The sequence below is a fragment of the Halichoeres trimaculatus genome, unplaced genomic scaffold (genome assembly GCF_033239565.1).
Source record: "Halichoeres trimaculatus isolate MK-OKI-2021-1 unplaced genomic scaffold, fHalTri1.1 fHalTri1_scaffold_16, whole genome shotgun sequence".
Classification (NCBI taxonomy): Eukaryota; Metazoa; Chordata; class Actinopteri; order Labriformes; family Labridae; genus Halichoeres; species Halichoeres trimaculatus.
The window spans coordinates 25,007,354-25,021,006 of NW_027437194.1; the positions used below are offsets into that span (position 1 = coordinate 25,007,354).

General features: G+C 39.3%; 1 protein-coding gene across 1 annotated transcript; it reads left to right on the forward strand.

Moving 5' to 3' along the window:
• Window positions 1-7,746, forward strand: bspry (B-box and SPRY domain containing). The gene is made up of 6 exons (XM_074690736.1): window positions 1-478; window positions 1,734-1,832; window positions 4,438-4,668; window positions 4,774-4,799; window positions 4,915-5,039; window positions 6,898-7,746. Exons 1-6 carry the CDS (start codon window positions 89-91, stop codon window positions 7,431-7,433), a joined length of 1,407 nt encoding a protein of 468 aa, XP_074546837.1. The 5' UTR covers window positions 1-88; the 3' UTR covers window positions 7,434-7,746.
• The last annotated feature ends 5,907 nt before the right edge of the window (window positions 7,747-13,653 follow it).

The window sequence follows — 13,653 nt, forward strand, 5'->3', positions numbered from 1 at the left end:
TCTGGTGTCCGTGTTACTTCCGTGTTCCGCTCACCTGTTCCACCTGTATGACTGCGCTGTACAGGTGCACCTGCTACCTTCCTGTGCCATGACTGAGGAGCTCATAACCTGCGAGCTAACATGCCCGACTTCTCCCCTCGACCACAACAAGTCTTTTAACGACGTGAGCCTCGAGGAAATGGATTTCGAGCAGCCCATTTTCACCGTATTGGGCGACGGGGTGAAGAAGCAGCAGCAGGCGGGGGACAAGAGCTCCTTTGACGGCTCCAGTGAAGCGACCTCACCAGGAGCGAACACCAGCACCGACACCGAGTCCGGGATCTTCTCCGGTGAAAGTGAGCTGTGTGTGGAACATGAGGCCGAGCTGGACAGGTTCTGTTCGACCGAGCAGAAGCTCATCTGCTCCCACTGCGCCATTGTGGGCTCCTGCCATGGACACACGGTGACCCCCTTGGTTACCAGAGTAACAGCGGTCAGGGTAAGTGGTCACGTGGAGAGCTTCACAGGTGTTTAAACTTAAAAAATGAGCAAGATTAATTATTTCTAGATATACAATCAGCTTAAATAGACTTTTCTGAACTGATATGTGAATGATGCCTTACGTCTTACTCGTCATATGATTAGTTTAGTGTCATAAAAAGAAGCCCAGCCCACATGAACGAGTAAACAAAACAGGAAAAGCAGCAGTATCACAGAAAAATCGCATTTACATCACTGTGACATAACATAACATAACATAACATTAAAATAACGCTAATCCGCAGAAACTGAAATCTAAGCAAGAGTTTTAGTCTTATTTTTAGAAGAAAAGAAAAAAGTCTTATTAACCATTCACCTGACACAGTCCAAAAAAATTGACTCATTTCAAGGTATTCAAAGCCAAAATGACACCTGGACTGCATGTTAAGCATCATGCTTTCACATTTATATCTTGAATAAGACTTTTCTGGACCTGTCAGGTGATTATGGCTCATATTAAGTCTAATACGACTTTTTAAACTAGTAATAAAAATGGAAAAGTTAAAAGTATTATTAGTCTTGTGTTTTTTATTGTCACTGGTTATTACCTGATTTAAGGTTACAGGCAGCCACAAACAAAAAAAGGAAAATTCCTTTAACATCCAATAAAACATTTCTTACTATTTTTTACTTAAAATAAGATGGTAACTCTTCATTAGATTTAAGTTTCTGCAGTGTATAGGCTAACTTGCATTATTTTAACATAAAGCACCCTGCTTTGCTGTTGGAAGACAATCTGATCTGGCTGATGTGTTTTTACAGACTATTTTTTGTCATAGAAAACATGTTGTGACAGTTTTCCAGCACTTTACAGAAAGCTGATATCTTAGACTATGAGTTATCATATTAAATCAATGGCACCACCCTTGTTTTACTCAATTTCACTCAAAAACTTTGTAAAGTTTTTCCAATACTAGTACCAAGACACTCAAGCAATGTGAAATGCATCTTTTGAGACTATAGGACACAGCTACACTTGTATATTTAGTTTTGGGTGTGCCACAGTTTGCATGTCTTATTCCTCCCTGATTCCTCCGCCTGGTATTTGAAAGGACAGGAATTTCTTGTTGAGTTTCAAGCTGATGCTGTTCAGGCGGTGTGAGGATCGTTCTCTAAAACCACAGTTTCTGTGTGTGTGTGTGTGTGTGTGTGTGTGTGTGTGTGTGTGTGTGTGTGTGTGTGTGTGTGTGTGTGTGTGTGTGTTTGCTCACTAGAATCAACTGGTGGATGTGTGTGAGAAAATACAGCTGCAGGCTCAGAGGATTGAGAAGTTTATCGACCAGACGCTGACAGCGAAAGAGCAAAAGCTCCAGGTGAGAAATGCGTCTCATCTCCTCCCACGCAACCACACACTAATGATCACACACACCTTGCTATATTAAATATTGAAACCCTGAGATTAGCAGGGCTTAGTCTGTTTCACAAGGGCAGAGTTTTGACATTGGATGGCTTGTCTCAGATATGAAAAACATCTTTGCCAGGAACATATATCTATATACTTGTTTGTTTTAGACGTATTTTAGGAACTTGTTGAGTTATCAACGATCTCTGTAACCAACTGTCAACATTTTTGGCAGTTTACGAGCAACAGGAAATGTCACAGTTTGACCACCATGTTTCCTGATTTTGGCACAAAGGAGAAAGCTGCTTAAAGATTTACAGAAACTGAGAATGTCTGCTTCTTTTACTTTTGTGTTGAGACCAGGAGTTTACTATCTTTACACTGCAAGAAAACAAGTGTTGTTATCCAGTTATTTAGAGAGCTTAAAAATGTGAGGAGGAAACAAAGGCTTATTTTTCAACACTATAAATGTTTATCAGAGATCAGGAGTGTGAAAACCAGCATGCAAAGGAAGTGCTTCACTTTTTTTTATCAGATTTTTGCTGGAAATGTTAGGAAACCCTGAAAGCCTTCAACCTTAGCCTTCATAACAGACTTTATTATTGAACAAGTAAGATGATGTGTGGTTAGCAGGTGGTTGTGAGAAGAAGAATTTTATTCTACTGAAAGGCCCAAAGCAACCACACTTTCCTGTCTTCAGTCTTAATCTGAAAATCTAATTAAAAAAAGAGTTAAAACTTTGCTTTAGCAGCTGAAACAGAGAGAGGGTTTGTCAGATTATCTTCAGTCACTACAAACTGCAGTCATGACTTTACTCCAGGAAACAAAAGTAGAAATGTACGGCTTTACATTCAGTTTGAGGCAGCAGGAAAAAAAAATTGTTTGCACAGTAAAATTTTATCAACTCTTCTTACACTGACAGTTTTAATGGTAACTTTGTTTACATAGTATGCTTTCTTTAAAGCCAAGCTGGTCTTTGTTGTATGGATTAATTGGTCTAGCAGCCAAAGAATCAAAAGTCCAAAGCCCAAAATACAAAAGTATCACCAATCTTGGCTCTAAATACAGAAATATAAACCAGAAGCCTGATTTACTGCATCTAGTTTCTTGAGCAAAATATAAACAGACAGGTCATGAGCTCAAATCCAAGAGGATGTCTCGCCAACTTTCAATGAAGTGTTAGCATTTACAGCCCATGAATTCTGCTTTTCCTACTTTTAATTTGTGCAGGACAAAGTACACAGCTTCAATACTTAAGTCAAAGTTTTTAAAATGACTACAGTGACTACAGTGACTACATTACTGGTGAAGATTACTTGGTCAGATTATTGCTTGAGTAAAAGTACTGGAGTGCATGCTTTTAGAAATATCAAATAAATCAAATTCTTTTTTTCTTCTTTTTTTTTGTATATTTTTTTAAAAAATCTGAAAATAATGGCTGTCTGTTCTGCCACACCATGTTCATTTAGAAAACACTACTTCAGAAAGTTTTAAAATGTGCATTCATAATGAAATTAATGATTAGCGTCATACCTTGTGACTCTCATCAGTGTTCCAGGATCCAAACTTTGGGAACTTTTCTGCTGACTTTTAGATAACCCTTGCTTTTAAAATCCTAAACAACAGGATGTGTTGCTTTTTTTTGTTCATGTGATAAGAAATAACACAGTAATTAGTTGTAAATTTTGGTTGATGGTCTCAATTCTCTGTCCCAGCATGTGTGAAATTGTAGTACTGATATAATGAAAATTTCATCAAAAAATCCTTTTTGAAGCAGTTTATGGATGGTGAAATTATAAAAGAAAGGTAAAAACAATAGCCCTGAATTAGTCCTGAAAATTAACCTTAATTACATGAGAGGAAACTCATCTTGTAATTACATATGGAAAAACTGAAATGTAATCAAGTGTTTGTCTTATTTCTTGTAAAAATTTGTCTTATTAGTCTCAATATGAGCCACATTCAGCTGGCAAGTCTAGATAAGGATCTTAAAAGATAAAGATGATGCGTGAACTGCTTGTCAAGAGTGAAGAAATCTGCCAATGCTGCCAGAAAACTGATACGTTTTTGTGTTATTCCATTATTCTTATTAAAGAAACTGATCAAGTACAAGGTTTTCTTACATTCACAGGTGAATGTGGCTCATTAAGTGTAATAAGACTTTTTTTTTTTTTTTTACTAAAAATAAGACATAAACATTTGATTCTATTTAATTTTTAGTGCATTAAGTTGTGCATATCATTGCCTACAACAAGAGGTTACTTTTTGCAAGAGTAAATCTCTTACAGCTGAAAAATTTGTGTTGTGTATTTATTGCCACGAGAGGTAATCATGCTCTGGTCTAAATATTTTGTTTTTGCAGGAGGAGCCTTAAAGAGATTAATTTGAATCACCTCTGATTATAAACTTTGGGGATTATTTGAAATGAGAAACATGTCGTGGTGTGTTTGGTGTACTTGTTTTCAGTCATATTTTTAAAGTGGTGATTCTTTAATTCAATCTGTAACTGACCACTACTGACAGTCTGATTTATCCTCTTCACATCTGTCCGTCTGTGTGTGTGTGTGTGTGTGTAGTCTGCAGCCAGCAGGGCGAGGGAGCAGGTCCTGGCTCAGGTCAGCGCAGCACGTGAAGCTCTGGAGGAGGAGGAGCAGCGTCTGCTGGAGGAGGTGCAGAGAGAGGAGGAGCGGGTGGAGCAGTGTCTCCTCACACAGAGAGCCCACTGGAGCCAGGCTCTCTCCAGTCTGACACAAACACGCTCAGGGCTGGTGCACACCCTGACACACAGTCCAGATGCACAGCTAGCGGTGAGAGACGAGGAGCAGAGGGACTTGTGCTGTAATGACGTCCTGTTAATGATGACTGTAAATGACTGAAATACATAACCACTGACTTCCTGTCTCTGCTTTCAGACCAGTGTGCAGGAGATCGCTGAAAGGTAACCTTTGACACATGACACACTTTTTATTTCCTGCTAAAAACATTCTGGAAAGATAACATGTCTCCTCTTTTTGCTGTGTGTGTGTGTGTGTGTGTGTATTTGTGTGGGTCAGGGTGGAGGAGGCAGAAGGCGTTGGGGAGCCCTGTGACACAGACCAGCTGAACCTGAACCTGGCCTGCAGTGAGAGTAAGCTGCTCAGAGGGCTGTGGGCCTCTGCAGTGATGCTGGGGCCAAACGGTGTGTTCTGTTTTATTTCAGTACAAAAAGTTTGTTTATATCAACAATATCTTAAACTGAGGTAAACTTAAGTAGAAGACGAGATGAGGAGTCTGATCTCATGTTAACCCATCACGAGTAGAGACCTTTGCGGCATTAACAGTTACAGGGGTAAGAAAAAACTTCCTTTAACAGCAGAAACAGACTCATGTTAGACAGACGTCTGCTGAGACCATGTTGAGGTGAGAGAGGAGATGAACAAAGCTTCAAATGAAACTGCTTTTTGCTCAACTCTCAGATTTAAATTTGCCGTCTGAGTAAACTTTAACAGGGAAAATCATGAAATAATTTTGTTATCCCAGTGATAGTAGACTAAACAGTATGACTTGTCGTTATTAGGGAAGTGAATTAGAAAAATATCTGATAAAAAACTGGGAAGTGATGCTTTGATATTGATTTTTATGATGTTTGCCAAACTTTTTATTTCTAACATTTACATAAAAAACTATTCAAATCCCAGCTTACCAAATATCCATTGTTTTAAAACTGATTTATTATTATGATCTGTTTCAAGGCCTACCAGTCACTGTTTTATAGGATGTTTACTCCATTTTTAACCCTTGTGGTGTTATCTAAACAGTATATTTATTGTGCTTTATATGACAAGACAAATAACAATTTTACAGTCAACATAGAGTATACATTAAACTGATGTCATGATACCTCAAAATAAAATAAATATACATAATAAACAGAAGAAAAAAAGAAAAATTAAAGTAATAAAATAAAATAAGTAAATACACAACACACAACTCAAAAACAACTCAGCACCATTTTCCAAATAAATAGGCTTCGTACCAGCCTAGAAACTCAATTAAAAGTGACCATGTTTCCTGACAATATAAGTTAGTTGTTCCAATACAATGAATGGTGTGGGGGCGTTTCAAAGCTGCATCTTGCTCCTCTAATTCAATCAATCAATCAATCAGTCTTTTTTTGTATAGCGCCAAATCATAACAAGAGTTATCTCAAGACACTTTACAACATTTACAGGTCTAGACCCGTAAATGTAAAAAAAAAAAAAATCAGCAGAAACCCAACAGCAAGACAAGATAAGGAATCTTATCTCATCTTAACCCACCATGAGTACAGGACCTTGCAGCATTTACCAAGTAGGGTTAAAGGGTCCCTTTAACGGGCAGAAACCTTGGACAGAATCAGACTCATGTTGTTAATTCTCCTCCTCTCTTTGTGATCCTCTTTCCTCAGAGCAACATTAAAAAGTCTGTTATACCCTCTAACACAGCAGACCCTAAAAGTACTTGTGTTTTTTTCTGTGGACCAAGGCGATAGTTTCAATCGTTCTGGGATGCAGTAGGGGGCAGACTACAGGGGTAGTAGTCTAGTTAAATTGAGCTTAAGTTTTTACTGAAGCTGGACTAAACTGTGCATGTAAACATGTTCATTTCAAAACAGGCTTTGTTCACTGCAAAGATCCACTCTGTGTGATATATTTAACAAATACAAGAAAGCAGGATGAGGTTTTGTCATTAGGAACAATGAGAGAAGAATCACTGTAGGGGGCGCCAAACCCACGCAGATCAAAGCTTCCTCACAGGAGCCTTGAGTTAATGTATGGAAGTATTTTCAGCAAGAGGTGAAACAGAAAAACTAGAAAATGTGCCTTAATTTAAGTTGTCCAACACTTTACAACTTTTAATTTTTACAACTTAAATTGAAAAAAAAAATATTTTGGTGGATGTTTTAATAGCAGCTCTAAGATAGAAAAAATAAAAATAAAAATAAAAAAAATAAACAGAAAGTTTGAGGTAATGGTGCATTTTGTATCCTTTGACTCATGTTTATTGTCTTTCCACAGCTTATGGATCCCCCTATCTGAAGTTTGATGAGCGCACCGTGAGCCCTCTCCTCTCGCTGTCTGAAGATTTCTGCACTTTAACCTTCCTCCGTAAAAAACCTCGCCTGTCCCCGCCTTACGACCCTGCACGGTTCGACCTCTGGCCCAACGCGTTGGGGTCACTGTCCATGTCCTCTGGCACCTACAGCTGGGTGGTGGATGTGGGTCAGAGCGGCGCCTTCAAGGTGGGAGTCTGCTACACCACTCTGGAGCGTAAAGGCTCAGGGAACGAGGCGCGGCTGGGTCACAACAGTAAGTCGTGGGTGCTGTCCCACTACGACGGGGACTATTCTTTCTGCCACGCAGGGAGGAAGGTGCCGCTGCAGGTGGTGAGTCGACCCCAGAGGATCGGCCTACTGCTGGACTGGCCAACTCAGACTCTGCTGTTTTATGAGCTGGACTCCTTTGCTGTTCTGTACACATTCACACACCCGTTCAGCGGACCTCTGCTGGCGGCCTGTGCTGTGACTGACCGCAGCATCACCATTTTGCACTGACAGAGTGCGCGCCAAAAACTGACCTCTGACATGTGAAGTATACAAGAGAAAATACACACTAAAGATCCTCAATCTGTGCAGCCATGAAAGGAGTGATGATCTCTGAAAATAAATATAAAGTAAATTAAAGAAAAAATGGGCCAGAAGGGCTGGGGTTGTACTCACCAAAGACTTTTCCTCAGTAGACATCTGCTCTACTCTCTAGAGAACATTTTTATTTATTCTGTAGATATTCTGATTTTTGTACTCATGTTGTAATAATGTAGGAGACTCATCTGTTGATTTTACCTCTCTTTAGTGCTAGGACAGTATTTTTGACTGACAGTTGTTTTTTCAGAAAAGCTTTTGAAATGATTTTGTACTATATGATCAGTTTTATCTGTATTTGAAGCCTCCCTGAAAATAAATTATTACATAAGAACAGAGGAATAACTCCAGAAAAAAAAAATTATATATATAGTTTTCTTTCTGTAATAACACTGAGAAGTCATGAATTTGTCCCTTGAAAATTAGTAAAGGTTTCATGTATTTGAACTTTTCAATTTGACAAATTAGATTATATTAGAGTCTTTATTGTTGTTGAACATTAGTACAGAGTATGTAAGCACAACAAAAATAGTGCACAGCTCTCCTCTTAGTGCAAAAGATGTGAAAAATAATAAATAAAACAGAAACATTAAAGCGTTAATAACTAACCAATGCTGTATGTATCAGAGCTATGCACAATTTAAAAGACTTTTTACAGACACTGCAAACAAGCAGCACATCCAATTTAGACAATTATTGCACTTACCCCGAGGTTGAATGACACAGGATTATGTCAAATGTTCCAGTTTAACAATGGCCTTGTAGTAACAACTGTCTCTGAGTCTATTTATCCATGCTTTTAGCATCCTGAAACGTCTACCACAATGTCCTGGGTGTGTCTCTCAGGTTGCTGCGGCCCTCTTGAGACACCGGGTGCTGAAAAGGTCCAGTAGGGAGAGGAAAGGGTGGCCGATGATGTTCTGGTTGGTGTTGATAACCCTCTGTAGCGTCTTCCTGTGTGTCACAGAACAGCACAGTTGTACACTCTTAATACAGCAGTGGTAGAAGACAGTCAGCAGCTTCCTCTTCAAGTTGATCTGTCTGAGAATCCTCAGAAAGTGGAGCCGTTGTTGGACCTTTTTCACAACCACACTTTTGATGATTTGGTGTTGTCTGGGTGAGTGCTGACACAGTCACATATGTTCTTGCTTGTGTTGTAAGTCGCTTTGGACAAAAGTGTCTGCTAAATGAAACTGTAGACCTTTAGATTTGTGTACAGATATAGCAGAGGCCTCAGGACACAGGCACGTGGAGAGCTGGTGTTGAGGCTGAGGGCTGTGGAGAAGTGGCGGCCAACTCTGACTCTCTGTACCCAGTTGGAGAGAAGTGTCTGAGCCAGTAGCAGGTGGAGGCCGGGAGTCCTATATCCATCAGTTTTCCTGTCAATCGTTCTGGGAGTATAGTATCAAAGGCAGAGCTGAAGTGGACAAAGAGCAGCCTGGCATAGTGTCCCTGCAGTTCCACATGTGAAATGTGGCGTAAAAACCTGAAAATATGGCTCATCCCTCTCCTCTCTCATTTCATTTTAGTATCCAGGTCAAAGTGGAAATATTTCTGAGCACAAATCTAAAAAAGCTGAAGTAGATCAGCTCTGATCCCTCTGCTGCCTTTCAGTTGGGGTGAGATACCACCAGAGGGCAGTAGATTTAATAAACCTTCACAAACCTCAACAAGAGGTCTGTTGCAACATTTGCGTCTTGAAAAATACCCCTGCAGGACCACAGACAGCTCCCAGTGCTGGGTTTTATGACACAACAACTGATCAGGGAGAAGCTACACATTAAATACTTCTGTTTTTGTTAGTGTCAGGACAAACAGCCTATCTGCATGTGTTTGTTTCAGATTATGAGAAGTGGGCACAGTGACCTGGATCACTGTGTTCCTTTGACACAACATGTCAGAAAGAGCTCAGTAACCATGCACGACAAAGAAGATTGTTCAGTAAGAGAACAAAAAGAAACCACTGCAAAAAATCCTGAAAGATGCAGATTTTTTGTTGGCAGGGAAAAATCTGCAAAAGTTTTACATTCAGGAACTAAAAAACAAAAACTAGATTTCCTTGAAGCTGTTGTTTGAAAGAATAATGACCACAAACTGGAAACACCACAGTCATTTAAAACAATCATGTCCACTCTACATAAACTTTAAAGACAAACATATCACTCTGTCCAGGATATAATCTGATAGAAGTGATCTACAGGTGTTTACTTCTTTAAGAAGCAGGCCTTGGCCTCTTTGCTGGCTGCTACAGGGTGTCAACCCATCAAGCTAGTCATGACCTCTGAGAGGCTGAACCATGAGTGTGTAAAGACTGGCCTGCTGCTGAAATGATATGGTCATTGCAAAAGGATCTTTTAACTGGGTAATAACACAAATGTTGGGCCCTAACACCAAGGTCTGCCTTTGGCTCTGCCCCCCAACAGACCTTTAGAGAGCAGACCAATCAGAAGGAAGGGGTTTGTAGAGCTGGGAGCCTTAAAGAGACAGCAGCTAAACTAAAGTGTTTCAAGCAGAGACTGAAGTAAGGGTTTTTCCAAAACACCAGAAAAAGAAAAATAGGGATTTCTTTAAGCTGTTCATCATATGCAGTGACTAGGGGAGCACCAGAGGGACAGAACACAAGTATTTAGTTAGAGAAGCACAATACCCTCTCTTTAATAATCCAGTGTAAGACTTTAAGAGAAGATTTTCTTTAAGCAGATCCCACGAGTAGGGTTCAGAAACAAGAACAAGAAGAGATGACAGCTGTACTTCCTCTTATCTAAGGTATAGTATGTTATTGTGCGGGTTAATGTCACCATATTTCCTTTTCAGTTTGTCATCAACTTGAAATGGAAAAAGTGAACCGGTTATTTCTGTCACAATGACCGCAATAACTGCAACATTTCCTGTTAATTTCCTTGGTAACCACATGAGAGAAAGGTGTTTCTTTAGAGAGGGTGAGATACAGGAAAAAAACACAGCTGCACTTTTATTTCAGTGGACATCAGCTCCTCTTTCACTTAAACACCTAAAGCTCCAGGTGCATGGTGCGGTTTCTGTCCTATTTACAACATGTATTTCAGAAGAAAAATGCTCACAGTGTTCAAATGACTGATTATATATGCAAATGTTTTCCTGCCAAAAAAGAAAATCCATCATACAAAAATGATATATCTAAGATGTAGTATTTAATTTGATTACAAGCTACATACAATCATTTTTCAAAGCAAGAGGATTACATGAATCCTGGTGAGTTTTATCAAAGCTGGCGCTGAGATCAAGCACCAACTTGCGTTTTTTTTTTCATATCAGATCATAGCAGATACAGATGTGTTAGAAAAGCAGAAACAACACACAGCACAAACAAATCCAGTCAAAAATGCTGATGTTAAGTGATTTCCATCTAAAACACATTTCTTGATCAGCAAACACTGAGTGAGGGGAGATTTTTTTTTAATAAATAGATATTTTTAAAGTGCTTAAACTGACCAGTTTTTTTTCCCATTTAAGGGAGTAACTACTTTCCTAATAGACGGACATAGATGGACCTGTCTCTTTACCTCATCTTAACTCCAACAAAGCTCATTTCGATTCATCTATCTATTATGGAATCCACTCACAATGGACGTCAAAACTCTGTATCTGAAACAAATGGGTGACATCACAAACAAGACATCTGTGTATTATACAGGTTATGGTCTCTTTTACTCTATGGACCCAAAAAACAACAACAAACTTAACGCAATAATTTTTTTAATTGAATATGTTTAAATGAGCCAATGGAGCAGAGTATATGAGAGCTCCCTCCTGCATTGGAGGTGGGGAAGAAATGGGAGAAGAAAAACAAAAAACAAGATACGAAAAAAAACCCCAAAGTTAAACTTCATAGTGCATGTTATCCAGATATAAAACTGACACTAAGATTTCTTGGTTTATTTTGTGTAGGGATGGGTACCTTTCACGTTTGAACTAATATAGTACCAATGCCTGGTACCTGGCAATCGGTATCAGTACTCAACGGTACCAATTTTAGGAACTTCTGTGTGTTTTTATGGGGTAATAAATATCAATTTTTTTTTTTTTAAATAAAATTTCAAAGTTTGTCAATTTAACATATTTATTATTCAATATGTAACTTTGTGGGGCTGCACAGTGGCACAGTGGTTAGCACTGCAGCCTCACAGCAAGAAGGTCACCAGTTCGATTCCCAGTGGTGGGCCTTTCTGTGTGGAGTTTGCATGTTCTCCCCGAGGATTCTCTCCAGATACTCCGACTTCCTCCCACAGTCCAAAAACAAACTCATCAGGTTAAATGAACACTCTAAATTGTCCATAGGTGTGAATGTGTGAGTAAATGGTTGCCTGTCTCTATGTGTCAGCCCTGTGCCCTGTCCAGGGTGTACCCCGCCTCTCGCCCAATGACAGCGGGGATAGGCTCCAGCCACCTGCAACCCTGAACAAGATAAGCGGTTCAAAAAATGAAAGGTATGTAACCTTGCAATGCTGTGTTTATGTACAGTAGGGATCTCCAACTCCTACCCTGGAGGGCCGAGACGCTGCCGGTTTTCTTTCCAACCAAAAACTCCACTAACTGATTTCGCTGATTAGTCCCTGCTCTCTGCTTGAAGGGGAGGTAATTAGTGAAATCAGCTGGTGGAGTTTTTGGTTGGAAAGAAAACCTGCAGCGTCTCGGCCCTCCAGGGTAGGAGTTGGAGAACCCTGATGTACAGTATGGAAAATCACCTACTCTTCTACTTCATCACAGTCACAGGGACATGTTTAGGTACCTCAACATGGTACCTTTTTTAATTTTTATAGATCAAAGCAAAGAACAAACAGTCTCTCTTGTGCACACCAAGTAAAAAATTGGTTTTCATTTTCGTTTAACCTTTATTTAACCAGATAGAAACCAATTGAGATCTGGATCTCTTTTGCAAGGGTGACCTAGCCAAGAGGTCTGCAGCAGACGTCATAATAAATAAATAGGTACAGTAATAGATACAGTAAAAGAACGTCATTAAAAGAACAATTAAAACAACACTTCAAAATAAATTACAAAGTAAAGTGCTGGAGGTGAGTGAAAACAATAACTTCCAAAACACCGGCACTGGTCCAGAGATTCTTGTTTTTTATTTAGTAAGGAATGGAAGGCTCGCAGAGACATGAGTTCAGACAGGTTAATGTCAGTCTGTAGAGCATTACAAGCATAAGGGACAGCAAAGCTGGACACTTTTTCCCCACTTCAGTCCTGACGCGAGGAACAAGTAGACAAAAGTTTTCCAGGGAGCCTTGTAAATAAGAGACAGCCAGTGAGTGAACCTGCAAGTTTTTAGAGAAGGCCAGCCAGACATGGCATAGAGCTCACAGTGCACAATGGTCAACAACATCCAAGGGCTGCAAACATTTGGCAGAGGCTGACATGTATGGGACATGTTTAATCAAGCAATGGTAGGAAAGTTGCGGATACAAGAAATTTTTGAGCTCTGAGAGAGAAGCATGATTTATTTCTGTGAAAGAGACCTTTTTTCACCCTAAATTTAGTGACAAGATTGGTGATGTGGACCTTTAAGGAGAGCTCACAATCAATAAGAAATCCCTGATATTTGTAATTAGTCACCTGCTCAATGGGAACACCATGTGAGGTAAAGATTTAAGGGTTGTTTCCCAGCAACTCACTTTTTTTGTTTGATATCACCATCAGCTTTGGTTACCAAAAGGACATTCAGCTGAAACTGGAGCAGCCCACAGGACAGGAACAGATATCAGGAAGCACCTCTGAGGTGAAATCCTGAAATCTACTGATATCTCACAATGCAAAAAAAAAAAGAAGTCTTTTTAGGCTAAATATGAGCCACAAACTTGACCAGTCTAGAAAAGTGTCTTATTATTATTATTATTATTATTATTATTATTATTATTATTATTATTATTCTAGTCTTGACAAGCACCTTTGTAAGACAAAAACATATAGTATATTATCATATAGTAAAATTTCAGTTTTTGCAGTGAATCTAGGCAGGTAAGGACTCACCTAGCATGTTGCATGCCAAGCAACATATCAGCAGCAGATTATGGACCTCTCTGTAAAGTAATAGTTTCCAGCCAAGAAAATCCATCATCAAAAAATACTATATCTAGTGTAGTATTTAATA

Bases quoted from the DNA above. Each gene is read 5' to 3' on its own strand.
- bspry (XM_074690736.1), top strand. From the start codon at position 89: ATGACTGAGGAGCTCATAACCTGCGAGCTAACATGCCCGACTTCTCCC. The intron at 4,669-4,773 runs GTGAGAGACGAG...CTCTGCTTTCAG, and splicing joins GTCCAGATGCACAGCTAGCG to ACCAGTGTGCAGGAGATCGC. The intron at 5,040-6,897 runs GTGTGTTCTGTT...GTCTTTCCACAG, and splicing joins AGTGATGCTGGGGCCAAACG to CTTATGGATCCCCCTATCTG.